The sequence below is a fragment of the Pyrus communis genome, chromosome 8, assembly GCF_963583255.1.
Source record: "Pyrus communis chromosome 8, drPyrComm1.1, whole genome shotgun sequence".
In the NCBI taxonomy this organism is placed as follows: domain Eukaryota; kingdom Viridiplantae; phylum Streptophyta; class Magnoliopsida; order Rosales; family Rosaceae; genus Pyrus; species Pyrus communis.
Genome location: NC_084810.1, coordinates 15,073,587 through 15,086,841, shown reverse-complemented (window position 1 = coordinate 15,086,841; position 13,255 = coordinate 15,073,587). Strand labels below are relative to the sequence as shown.

General features: G+C 40.3%; 1 protein-coding gene across 1 annotated transcript; it reads right to left on the bottom strand.

Moving 5' to 3' along the window:
* Positions 1-6,644: 6,644 nt before the first annotated feature.
* Positions 6,645-7,499, bottom strand: LOC137743009 (uncharacterized). The gene has a single exon (XM_068482933.1). It carries the CDS (start codon positions 7,497-7,499, stop codon positions 6,645-6,647), a length of 855 nt encoding a protein of 284 aa, XP_068339034.1.
* Between the last annotated feature and the right edge of the window lie 5,756 nt (positions 7,500-13,255).

Here is a 13,255-nt window from a genome sequence, read left to right as displayed (position 1 = left end):
CCCTCAAAACTCGTCTGTTTTGAAGTCAGCTCTTTCTCAAACCTTCACTAAAGACCTCAAGAAGTAGAGTGGAGGCCTTTAGACTTCCTAAAAACCTATAACTCGGTCACAACTCGTCGAGGAAAGGTTGAGCCGAGTCGAACCTTTCGAGTTCAACATCCAAAACTCGATCAAACCACAATCCAAGGGCACGTTTGTGTTCGTTGTGGTGAGACGAGTTCGACGGTGTGGTTTTCAGGCCACGGTTGAGTGTTGTGAGGATCGTTTGAGGGAGTTGCAGAGAGAAGAAGAGTTCGAGGAGAGAGAGAGAGAGAGAGAGAGAGAGAGAGAGAGAGAGAGAGAGAGAGAGAGAGAGAAGAGAGAGAGCTTTGGTGAGTTCTAATTAGGTGACAGGTTTGAGGGTGATAGTTGATTGGGTGGATGAAAAAGGAGAGAAAGGGCTTGATTGGTGGAGAGGATTTTGGGGAAAGTTGATTGGTGGTTTGTGTGAAGAAAGGGGGACCGAATCCACCAATTGGGGAAGGGATGGGTGGATTTTGTACAAGTTTTGATATACAAAATCTGCTTCCCTACAGTGTTTCAAACACTGATAATTTGTACGCGCGTGTACAAAAATACCTGTGGTTAACGTACTTTAACGGAGCGTAACTTTTTCGTTACAAATCTAATTCAAGTCTAACACGCGCTCACGCGTTCATAGTGATGAGTACTAATTTAGTACGAAACCAGGAAAATGAAACTGAAAGCCGAAAACCATGTCCACATTAGATTCCACTTTTGTCCAAAAAGGATAAAATCGTCAACTCACACCAACAGAAAAGAAATCACAATGAAAAGTAGGAACGGGTCGTCACACGAAGTAACAAAGCTGAAAGGAAAATGCAGAAGGGAAGGTTTAGGATAATATATTTGAGAAAAAAGAAAGGTAATAACCACAATTTGGTACATCCTTCAGAACTTCTTCTGGGAAATGCCGAACAGTATTCTATTGTAATTATATTTCTCTCTGTGTCTTTTTTGTGGCATTTGTGTTCCATCGTTTTTTCTCATCGTTTTGTACGCTGAAGAAGGTTTGATTTTCTCATCGTTTTTTAACCTAAAGTATGGACAGAAGGAATGAGTTCTGCTAAAACTTTCTGGGAAAGACACCTGGCCTTATGGATAAAAGTTTAAGAAAGGTGAAATTTTGAGATAGATTTGTTGACAATTAGAACCATCCCAAACTAACAATTCACAGATGAAAAGTTCTAATTTTAGAGTTAAAAGTAGAGCTTGGGGTATAAAGCAACTCCACCACTACTACAAAGCAAAAAACATAGGCCGGTGGTGGTAACGAGTCATTTCAATAAAGAGATTCAGTTTGTGTCATTTCTGTGCTTGAATTAGTAATGCGAGAAAGTGGATTGCTATATACAAAAATCCTTTAACCCTTTGTTTTTCCATATTCCACTCTAGCTAGGATTGCAATTCATAATTTTTATTAGGGATACTACTTTCATCTCCAGCATCTTTTTTCGGATTAGGATTCTGCAATTAATTCTCATCTCCACTTCTTTACCACATAAACATATTTTACACTCTACATGTACAAGAAAGCTAGCTAGTTTACTTTTGATTGATTATTGGCAGAAGAACTTCTGTCACAGCATATAACATTTGGGTTTGGTAGTAGTTTATGTTTGAGTTTTTTGCAAGTTGCTTGTATCTCAGTTAGTTAAGAGCATTTACCCACGCACACGAAGCCAATGTTTGAATTTTTCTTCCCGTAATTGAGACGAATTAGTATAGATTATCCTATTGTTTGTCTATAATAAAACAAAACAAGGGATGCTTGCTACAACACATTTTGCCGTATATAATCTAAAACATCGATGACTTAAAATTCATATTTGGGTTTTCGGTCGACCTGAGACTCAGACTTGGGTCTTCATGCTAGCTTGAGAAATGATGAATACACTCTTTTATATTCATATACACCTATGTTTAAAGAGGGTGTCTGAAAGGCTACAAAGAGTATGTGGAAATCAACTCCCTAAGATTTGTGTCCATGGTGGAGTCCATATCAACAAGCAAAAATGGTATTCAACAAAAATAAAATAAAAATAAAATAAAAAATAAAAGATTTGAATTTTGACTCCAACAATCTCTATGCACATACACAAATTGTCAAAGCTCAACTCCAATATTTTCTTCTCCAATGCAAATACTGAGATCTTAAAGCTCAAAAATATAAGAATATAGGTTTTAGAATACAAGTTTTTTGCATTGGAGGAGAGAAACCAAAAACCTCAGACCCACCATCTTTTTTGGATGTTGATATAAAAATATAAAGGTGTTAGTATTGGCACTTCAAAAAAATTATTGTGGATTCTTAAACCTTTCATATTTTAATGTAAGTGAGAGATCTTAAATTCGATTCTCGCCAAAGACGAATTTGAACTATATTATTGTCAGCCATTGTGAGGCTAAGTCTATCCTCCTCCACATTAGTATAGATAATATCATTTGTTTAAAAAAAAAAAAAAAAAACATTTAAGATGAGTGCACACTAAATTTTTAAATTGTGAATAATAACTCCCAAATATAAGTTGTGCATTAGAGAAGGCATCCGAAAAAAGAAACATAAGAAATTTGCTAAAGCGAATAGAATTCTAGCTTCCATCAAAATTGCACTACGAGAAACATGTTTCGGCCTATCTAGGATTCAAGAAATTTAAGGTCAGTTATCATTATCAAGGCTAGTGGAATTGGATCTTCTTTAAAGAGCACTAGCAAATGAGGACCTCTTCAATATTCTCATTCAAATTAATTTAGAAGACAAAAAAAGAGTAGGAATATGTTTCAACCAATTGGTACTCTGGGCGCTAATTAGTTACGAAGGACACTGGACGCTATCAAGTTGTTGTACGAGCATTCCTTGATGTGACTACTCATAAAGCATGTTACCTGATCATAGCTTTGTAAGTATAGCTCCCCACATGAATGACAAAGTTTTCTGCAGCCTTGGGTCTTTTCTTGTAATATAAGTACAGTGTGAAGGAAGGAATGAAAACAGAAGGAGGATTATCTCTCATTCTAATCTCTTTCTCTATCTACTTGAACGGTTATGATTAATGTAGAAAAAGGTATATGGGGTAAAAGTATATTTCATTGATACATGAATAAGAAATATATATACAAGTACATTCCTTGCTCTACAAGGCATTATCCCTATAAGTTAGGAATACAACTACAACTAGGATTACAATCATATCTAGACCCCAACTAGGATTCTATTGTCTAACACTGCCCCTCAAGTTGGAGAGTGAATGTCAAGAACAACCAACTTGCATATCAAAGTTGAAAACTTGTCCTTCCCAAGAGGCTTAGTGAACAAATCTGCCAACTGGTGTGCTGTACCAACATACTTGGCCATTATAGTTCCATCGGCAATCTTATCGCGTATAAAGTGACAATCCATCTCAATGTGACGAGTTCTCTCATGAAAAACAGGGTTAGCGGCTATATGTAACACTACTTGATTGTTACAAAATAAAACGGAATGACCTTCTAAAGAAATGTTCAAATCCTTCAACAAAAATTGAAGCCAAACTAACTCACAACAAGCACCTGCCATAATCCTATATTCTACCTCAGCTGAAGAAAGAGACAGAATTTTCTGTCGCTTTGTTCGCCACAAAATCAAAGAAATTCCCAAGAATACACAATACCAGTAGTCGAATGGCGAGTGATAAGACAACCTGCCCAGTTAGAGCCACAAAATGCAACTAACTTGGTCTAGTTATCAGAACGGAATAATAAGCCTTGACCTGGAGTAGATTTCAAATAACGATCAACATGAAGCGCAGCATCCATATAAGGGACACGTGGGTCGTGCATAAACCGACTCAAAACATGCACGGAATAATTGATATCTGGCTGAGTTATGGTGAGATAAATCAACCATCCTACTAAGCGCCAATATTTTTCAGGATCCTTGAGAAATTCTCCTTGATCAGATAATTTTGTATCATCCATAGGGAAAGCAATGGGCCGTGCACCCAAAAAACCATAATCCTTGAGAATCTCCAATGCATACTTTCACTATAAAATATAAATCCACATTGAGATCAACATACCTCAATACCCAAAAAATATTTTAATTCACCAAGGTCTTTCATTCAAAAATGATAATGGAGAAAAGACTTTAGAGAATCAATGGCACTAACGTCGTTGCATGTAATCACAATATCGTCCACATAAATAAGTAACGCTATGAAAAAGTACCAGACTTTCAGGTGAACAGTGAATAGTCAGCTTCTGATTGTTGGAAACCACTGGAAATAATGGCAGTAGTGAATTTGGCAAACCATTAGTGAGAAGTCTGTTTGAGACCATATAGAGATTTATGGAGGCGACACATAAGATTCTCCCCCTGTCACCGAAGACCAGGAGGAGATGACATATAAACTTCCTCATGTCACCGTGCAAAAAAGCTTTATTAACATTGAGCTGATGAAGAGACCAAGACTGACTAGCAGCAAGAACGAGAAGCAACGCACTGTAATCATCTTAGCAATAGGAGAAAAAGTGTCATGATAATCAATGCCTTCAATTTGTGTGTAACCTTTAGCAACCAAGCAAGCTTTGTAGCGCTCAATAGAACCATCAGAATTATACTTCAATTTGTACACCCGTTTACAATCAATAGGAACTTTGCCAAAGGGCAAGGTAGTCAGGGTCCAAGTACCATTGGCATGTAATGCTTGAAGCTCCCTATTCATGGCACGACGCCAATTAGGATCACTGGTAGCCTTGGTAAAGGATGAGGGCTCCACATTCTGACTAACAAAATATATATATATATATATATATATGAAAGATGTTTAGGAGAGTAATGGTGATAAGAAATAAAATTACAAAGAGGACATCGTGTACCTTTTGTAGAATTGTGCTGCGAAGTTGAGGATTGGTGTGGTGGCAGAATCACCTGCGAGTAAACGTAGTCCTTTAAATAAGATAGGGGTTTATGGGTATGGGAAGAGATGTGGTGGGTGTGGGGAAAGTCAGAAGGAGACGTGAGTGAGGAGGTGGGAGGGTCCGTGGGTAGGTGACTTGAACTAGAGGGGATATCAATAGAGGTAGTAGGTGGGGCCTGGGTTTAGTGGTGAGAGGACATGAAGTGGTATTAGGTGAATATGAGGTGGCATCAAGAGATGGAACCGTGGATGGAGAGAGGGATGAGGTGGTAGATAAGCAAGGTCCAGAGAAAAAAGAAGAGGCAGGGTAGGCCTAGGGGATGGGGTAAAGGTTGTGTGAAGGGAATAAGGGAATGAATCTTCATGGAAAATTACGACCCTACTTGTGAAGGTACGGTGAATGTCTAGGTCATATAGTTTATATGATCACAGGTAATAGAGGTGGCATAGGCTAGGTAACCAAACACATGGAAGTGATCATAGGTAAGGACTTTGTTATGGAGGACCTCAAAGGGAGATTTATTATGGAGAAGACAGATGGGGAGACGATTTATGAGATAAGCAGCAATAAGGACACATTCACCCTAAAATTTGAGATGAAGATGTGACTGGAAGCGAAGGGTGTGGGTGGTTTTTAGGAGGTGCCTATGTTTGTGTTCAACAACACTATTTGTTGAGGAGTGTACATGCAAGAAGTTTGAAAAATGACCCCATTATCTGAGAAAAATGGACGAAGAGAAAGAAATTCGCCGCCATTATCAGTACGAATGCATTTGATTTTAGTATGGAATTGGGTATGGACATAAGAAAAAAATCCTTGATTAATTGTTAAGTTTCTGATATATGTTTCATGAGAAAGATCCACGTAAAGCGAGATAAATCATCAACAATGGTTAAAAAATAATGAGCTCCACAAAGGGAAGTTTGATGATTCGGGCCCAAGTATCACAATGAATTAAAAGCAAAAGGAAAAGTTGTTGAAATTGAACTTAAACCAAAAGGTTGACGAGTTTGTTTCACCAATGGACAAACATCACAAACTTGACTAGAATCAAAAGAACAATTTAAAAACTTGCAAACGAGGAGAGGAAGGATGACTAAGGTGCCGATGCCATAAGGAGGACGGGATGGTGATGACATTGCAGAGGGAGTGACGGGATGGAATGGAAGAGGCAAGGGCCACAAGGTAATATAGGTTGCCACGTTGCTTACCTACACCAAGCATCGCCTTCGAAACCAAGTCCTGCAAAACACACCAAAAGGGAAAGAATGTTACGGAACACGATAATCCATCTGTAAGCTTATCAATCAATAAAAGGTCCACTTTAAAATTAGGGACACACAAAACATCTTTCAAATGTACAGAGGAATTTAAACGAAGAGTGGCAGTTAAAGTAATAGGTGCAGTAGCACCACTAGGCAAAGAAACAAGTGGCAACTGCGAAGCATAAGTATTAACCAAACACGAGGCAGAAGAAGTAATATGATCTATAGCTCCACTGTCAAGGATCCATTGACCATGACAAGAAGCTACGGGAGACAAACCTTTAGCAAAATCCTCACCAAAAATAGCATAAGCCCGAGGAAATGAAGGGGTTTGGCAGCATCAGTGAGGGCAGCAAGGACTCGGGATTGTTGGTCAGCCGAGAGGTGTGGCATAGCAATTTGGACATCATGCAATGTGGGCTACGCTTGCACGTGGTGGGCTAATGGAGGGACTGGAGCTGTATAGGCCTGGAGGCTGGTAGTGGGCCGAGTGTTAGTTATGTGGGTGTTACGAGTAGGAGCATCACCATTGTTGTGTGAAGGACCAACAAATGTAGAACGACAGGGAGGCCTCCACGATTGGCCATGAAGATGATGGCCAACAGGGTAACCATGGAACTTGTGGCAATTTTCACGGGTGTGAAAATCATAGTTGCAAAAGGTGCAGTGAAAATGAGGACGGTCGAAGAAAGCACGAGACGATCCATGAACAGCAATAGCTGAAGGCTGGTCAGCCGAGCTGGGAGAACCCATTGAACGTTGCTTCTCGACCTGAGACACAAACGAACATACCTGGCAAACGATGGGCAGAGGGTTCATCAAGAGGATTTGATCACGAACGGTAGAAAATGACTCGTTAAGCCCCATGAGAAACTGCATAAGTTGCTGTCTGTCATTCTTGGTGCCAGAAGAAAAGGTGCAGTGGTCATTATACAAGGCAAGTTCATCCCAAAGGCCTTTGAGGTGAGTGAAGTAGGCGAAAACAGATGAAGTGCCTTGGGAGATGGTGGCAAGTTCACGGTTGAGTTGAAAGATGTGATGAGTGTTTCTTTGGGAAAGATGGTCACTGAGGTCGTACCAAACAGCTTTAGCAGTGGTGGAAAAGATGATGGACTCGGCAAGGTCAGCCTCCAAATAATGAAGAAGCCAGGAAATAATCATATTGTTGCAGCGGCGCCAGGCAGTCTGCGTATCAAGGTCGTTAGAGGAGGACGATTTCGCAACGTCACCATTAAAAAAGCCAAGTTTGTTCTTGGCTCTCAAAGAGATTTCCATGCCTCGTGCCTAGGTGGTATAATTGTCTCCATTTAATTTTTCAGAAACAAGAACAAGGTTAGGGTCATCAGAATGGTGAAGATAAAAATGAGTACTGGAATTTGAGTTTCCTATGACGAAAGAACAGGAACGATAGGAGGAAGAGTATGCCGAGAAATTTTTTTAAAGAGAAGCTAGGGTTGTAGAACCTCTGATACCATATAGAAAAAGGATATATGGGGTAAAAGTATATTTCATTGATACGTGAATAAGAAATATATACATGTACATTCCTTGCTCTACAAGGCATTATCCTTATAAGTTAAGAATACAACTACAACTAGGATTACAATCATATCTAGACTCCAACTAGGATTCTATTGTCTAGCAATTAGGTCACATCAACATCTTATATTGATTTATTTTATAGGGACATAAAGACAAAAAACAAAGTGTGAGAGAAGGGGAGGGAAGAGGATGAGAATATAAGGGAAGGGAATCCTAGCCCATCTACAAGGTATTTTATTTGAATCTAACATTTTAAACTAAAAAATACTTTTTGAATTTGAGGCCTTAAATTCTTGATTGGTATGATTGTTTTAAAAAACTGAACTCAATACTACCTTAAAAAATAGCTTTACTTCTTAAAAACAACGGTGAGTTTTTAGAGTTTTTTCTTTAGAATGTATCCGTTCACTGCTCTCCCCTCTCTTTCCCTTTCCCTTCTTTCTCTCTCTCCTCACTCCTCCAATTTTTGCTGTTTCTCTCTCATCACCCTATTTTTTTTCTTTTCTCTCATAACCACCATTAATGTGACCTACACATATGAAAGCCAAGCAAAGACTGTTAAGCCTTGTGCCGGGGTGGTGGCTCCCAGTGTAGGAACTCCGATGGTCAAGTCAAGTCATGTATAAGTGTGAGTATGATAATTGTTTAGAGGTTTAGAATGTCTAACCCCATGACAAGAAGGGCTTTGTCTATTTATAGGCAAGGATGAGTTAGTCTGAGTCCTCATGACCATGTTGTGATTGATTAGTGTGAGTGGGAGTTAGTGACAGAAGTTGTCTCATCAAACATGCTTCCTGTCAGTACCATACAATCTGTCCAATGCGGGGCAGAGGATGTTGTATCTCCCATGCTTATCAGTCAGAACAAACACCTCCGATGAGAGGGCAGGTACAGCTTTAATGGGACAGGGCAACTGACCTTCTAACTGGGAACAGTTGGTGTGAATGGGCAGTGTTATTGACTCATTCCACCAGGAGTGAGTTTGCTCTAGCGAAGCAGAGCACGTGGAATGGATTCAAATGTTCACTATTCCCAGGAAGTGAAAATCCAGGTCTTAAAATAAGGGATCATTGTTTCTTTGGGAATTTGACACTTTTTGTCCTTTACCTTCACGTTGATTCGCGAAGCGACTGTTGAAAAGTTTGAATGGATGAAGTTGTGGCAGCTAATGCCCAGAGCCTCCATTGGACATAGGCGGCGCTCGGGGAAACCAGCGTGTTCTTTGACTTGAGGGGGACGCCTCATCTTCAAACTCCCTATCAGTGCAGGTCGTGGTGCATAGTTATAAAGGGCGAACATGCAACCTTTCAGAGCCGTTGATTGTTATACGGGAGTGCCACGTGTCCCAATGTAGCGTTTTTGCCAAAAATCGTCTGTTTTGATGAATAGGCTATCTCTTGAAACATTTAAACCCCACCAATTTTCCTTTACCTTCCCTCACTTCTGTGTTTTCAAAACTTAAACCTTTTGAAGCCGACCCTTCTTTGTGAATTTTGAATTCCAAAAATTTCTCTACCCAAGCTTTTTCAACTCCAACCATTCATTTCCATGATGCCCCAAACTCATGAGCATTTGCCTTGGCCCAAGCGTCGTTAAATCTTGCAACGAAGGTGACTGGTAACTCATTGTACAACCCACCAATGCCGATGCCTATCAACAAGAAGGAGGATTTAGAAGCCTTCATGAAAGCCCATTGCGACGTGTTGGGTGGTTGTCATCTCGAACTAAGGAGGCGTTGTATTAACATTGGTAGCAAATTGCCCCTAATCAATGGATCCAACCCGACCGAGTGTTTGCATTCATCCATGGTATTTGAGTTTAGGGCTCAAGTTCCCTATGTCTAGTATCATCAAGGAGGCGGTGGTGCACTACCTATTAGCAACCATTAACCTTACCTCAACGGCTTACAAGGTCCTACACACCTTCAAGAAGCTGAACAAAATTTATGAGACTGAAATGGGCCTTCCAAAGTTTTGAGCCCTTTACCTTCTGAAAACTATCTCGGTGATTTCATGGTATTTTTTCTAGAGTCACTCCGCGGGGAGGTGGAATTGATCTTGGATTAGGAACCTCTTGACCAAAGATAAAGACTACGATCGGGATGTGTTGAGAGTGATTGGATAGTGGGAAGGGGATATCAACGGTCCTTAGGTTGCTATAAAGCCCACCACTTCCATAACCTTGTCTAACCCTACCCATGAAGTGGGTATGGTGATGACGCATTTGATTGACATGGCTCAAATCGTGATTCTCGATGTTCTCAATGACTGGTCGTGGATCGTCTATCTAGATTGGGATGAACCAGAAGGTTTGAAAGATGTTATTAAAAAGCGTCTAGATGAGCCTATAGAGGAAAGGATTGGTGATTACGAAGAACTGAAAAATGTGACAAAGCTGTTGAGGGGGGAGAATAAAGGTCCATCAAAATCGAGAGGTGAGAAAAGAAAGGCGATAGTGGCTTCTCAATCCGAAAGCAAAGCTATGAAGAAGAAGAAGACATGAGAGGCGAGGAAGGTCTTGACAAATCCGCTGGTCTATCGAGAGTTCCAACCACATCAGAGTCTATGAAACTAGTGATTAAACTCGAACTCATTAAGATTAGGGATGATGAGCACGCGGACCTGAAAGATGAGATGCCTTTGAGGAAACATCTTCAAAGTTCTAGTACGAATATGCCTGCGACGACTGGGCATGAGGTTGTGGAGTTAACAGAGGAGGGACTAGGGAGTTTTGGTGGGGATTTGAACTTGGCTCCTTTAAGTTTGGAACCTATTGGGATTCTATTTGTGACCGTCGAAGGTGTCACTAAGGGTGTAAGTGGAAATTTTGTCATTGGTGTGAATGAGAATACTGAGGATAGTCAAGTTTAAAGGGTTCAAGCTGATGTGGCAAAGTCATCAAAAGGTTGTGGCGACGGAAAGGTCACAAAGCAAAGATCCCAAATTTGGCAATTGCTTAGTGCCGATTTAACATCTATCGAGAAGAATGTTCCATGTCCAGCCGAAGTTCCTCATGATGGCTAATACAGGTGCAACGCCTGCGTCGGGTTAAATACTTACTTGGTCATCACTCTGGCTACGAACAAAGGTATCTTGGCTAAAGATCCAACAGTCTGGAAACCTCTGCAGTGTCATCAACTTTCATTAGGGCGGCCTATCCCCAACATAAATTTATCGTGGCGAAGAAGATGTTGGACTTGCCCTACCTATGATTTCATGCTCGTTATCTGGTAAATCGTTAAGTTGCAATTTCATCTATTTTTCACGAAGTCTTTTTTTTATTTTCTTCTGTTTACTTAATAGGCCAATCTGTTCACTGAGGATGAGCAACGAAATTATCAGATTAAAATTTGTATTTTAGAGGCCATGATCACTAACTTAAAGGAGAAGTTGGAACGCCCTGCCAAGATGCTTGACGAGGAAAATGCTCATGTCTAGGCATTGAATTTATGTCTTCAGAATGAGTGTATCCAGGCTCAGCAAGTCAAGTCATTATTTGAGGATTCACTGTATCAACTTCAACTTCAAAGGGAAGAGGTGGAGTCCCTAATAAACCAAATTTGTATTGAGTTGGATTCGGTTAAGGCAACTTTGGTTGATCGATAGGAGGTTGTTCGTGGGAAGGACCTACATGCAACAATAAGAACACGGGGTTGGAGGACGAACTTAAGGTGAAAGTGGTCGAGTTCAGCTGAATAGAGTATTTCCTAAAGCAACAAGTGGTTGAGACCAGAAAGGTTTGTAAAGAGGAGGCTCGTGATGAGATACATGGTTTGAAGGAAAAGTTGAGTCTATATGAAGATGTCTCCGGCCTTTCTTCTTCTGAGTCGCAGGGAACTTCGTTGTGTGACAGCGCTACCTCTGTCGGTGCAGCGTTTCTTAGGTCGTGAAAATGGTTCCGTTAATGCCCAGATGTCCTCATGACCATTATTTTATTTCTTGTCTTTTATTTTTGTGTGTAAGATGTTTTGAACATCTTTGTTTTTATTCACTACTCGTACATTATGCTTTTGGAGCACAATTTATGTGTGGTTTCTTCGAGTACTTAATGCATATTTGGTTTGGAATTTTTTTATTTTTTTTATCTTTGCCCCACTCCATCGTGGAATTAAAGTTAACTGGTTGGATAGTCCATTTGCTCTATTGTTTTGGAGTTGATTGACTTTGAATTGACAATTTGGACTTCTGCTTTAGGATTATATGCCCTTTATAAGGTGGAATAGGATTTGTTGTTTTTTGGCAGTATGATGACTCTCGCTCACTAGGCAGAGTGACATTTCTCACCCTTGAGCAAAGTGATGTCATCCCACCTTAAAGTGGCGTAATGACTCTCGCCCTTGAGCAGTTCAGTTACGACTTGTTACGCACTTTTGTAAGATTTTATAGGTGTCCGATGGTTAGGAATCTACATTTCATCTTTGAGGTGGACTTCACTTTCAAGTGGCCCCATCACGAGTCAATTCTGAACAAAATCAGACTGGACTTTAACTCTAAAAGGATGTTAGTGGTGTCCGCCAAAGAGTTTGTGAACTCAGTTTATAGGGATTTGGCATTACCTACACTTTCTTCGAACCTTGTCTCACAAGCAAACAAGGGCCATAGAGGTTCTCACATGGTGGTTTAGGATGGAATTCTACCTGCACTACTAGGGTTAAGCCCAACCACCTGCACCTAGTGCCGAAAAAGTTTCCTTGATATTTAGGCACGTCCATCCAGTACTCCCTAGAGATAACTCTCACCAAGTTTGTGAATGAATCCTCCTTGTTGATGATTGTCCTCCTTAGGAAGTTGTGTCCTAGCTAGGGGCTCTTGTCCACACACCCTGAGATTGTACTGTGAATTAAACACAATTTCTACTAAAACTTGTTAAATTGCACAAGGTTTTACAAAAGAATGGTATACACCATCTTACGTACCTGCCATAGCTAAGTCGCGAATTCAAGAACTCTTTGACTGGCATTGAGTGTGCAATGTTTTTATAGGTTAGTCATGAGTACACGCCTTGACGGTGCAATTACATACAAAAAAGAAAGTTTATTTTAGTAGTAACGTTTCAATTTAGAGATACTTCAGCATTTCTATATAGGCGTTCTGTCTAAAGTGGCAAGGTTGTAGGTCCCTTTACTACCCACTCTAACGATCTGATAAGTGTCTTTCTAGTATACGCCCAGTTTTCCCTCTCCTGGGATTTGCGTGTTTTGGAACACTTCATGCAAAGCCAAATCTCCAACTTGAAAGTTTCGAGGCTTGACTCTCATGTTGTAGTAAGATCTGACTCGTTGCTGGTACGCGATTAGCGGATCTGGGCAATTTCTCTCCATTCCTCCAGGACTTCCAACTCTCTTCTTATGATGTCATCATTCTTCATCTCCGTCCGCTCAGAGATATAGAAAGTTGGTAGGGTTCTCTGGATGGGAATGATAGTCTCGATTTCGAATGCCAATGAGAACGGTGTTTTGCTCATGGCTTTCCTGGCCGTCATTCTATATG

Bases quoted from the DNA above. Each gene is read 5' to 3' on its own strand.
- LOC137743009 (XM_068482933.1), bottom strand. From the start codon at position 7,499: ATGGAAATCTCTTTGAGAGCCAAGAACAAACTTGGCTTTTTTAATGGT.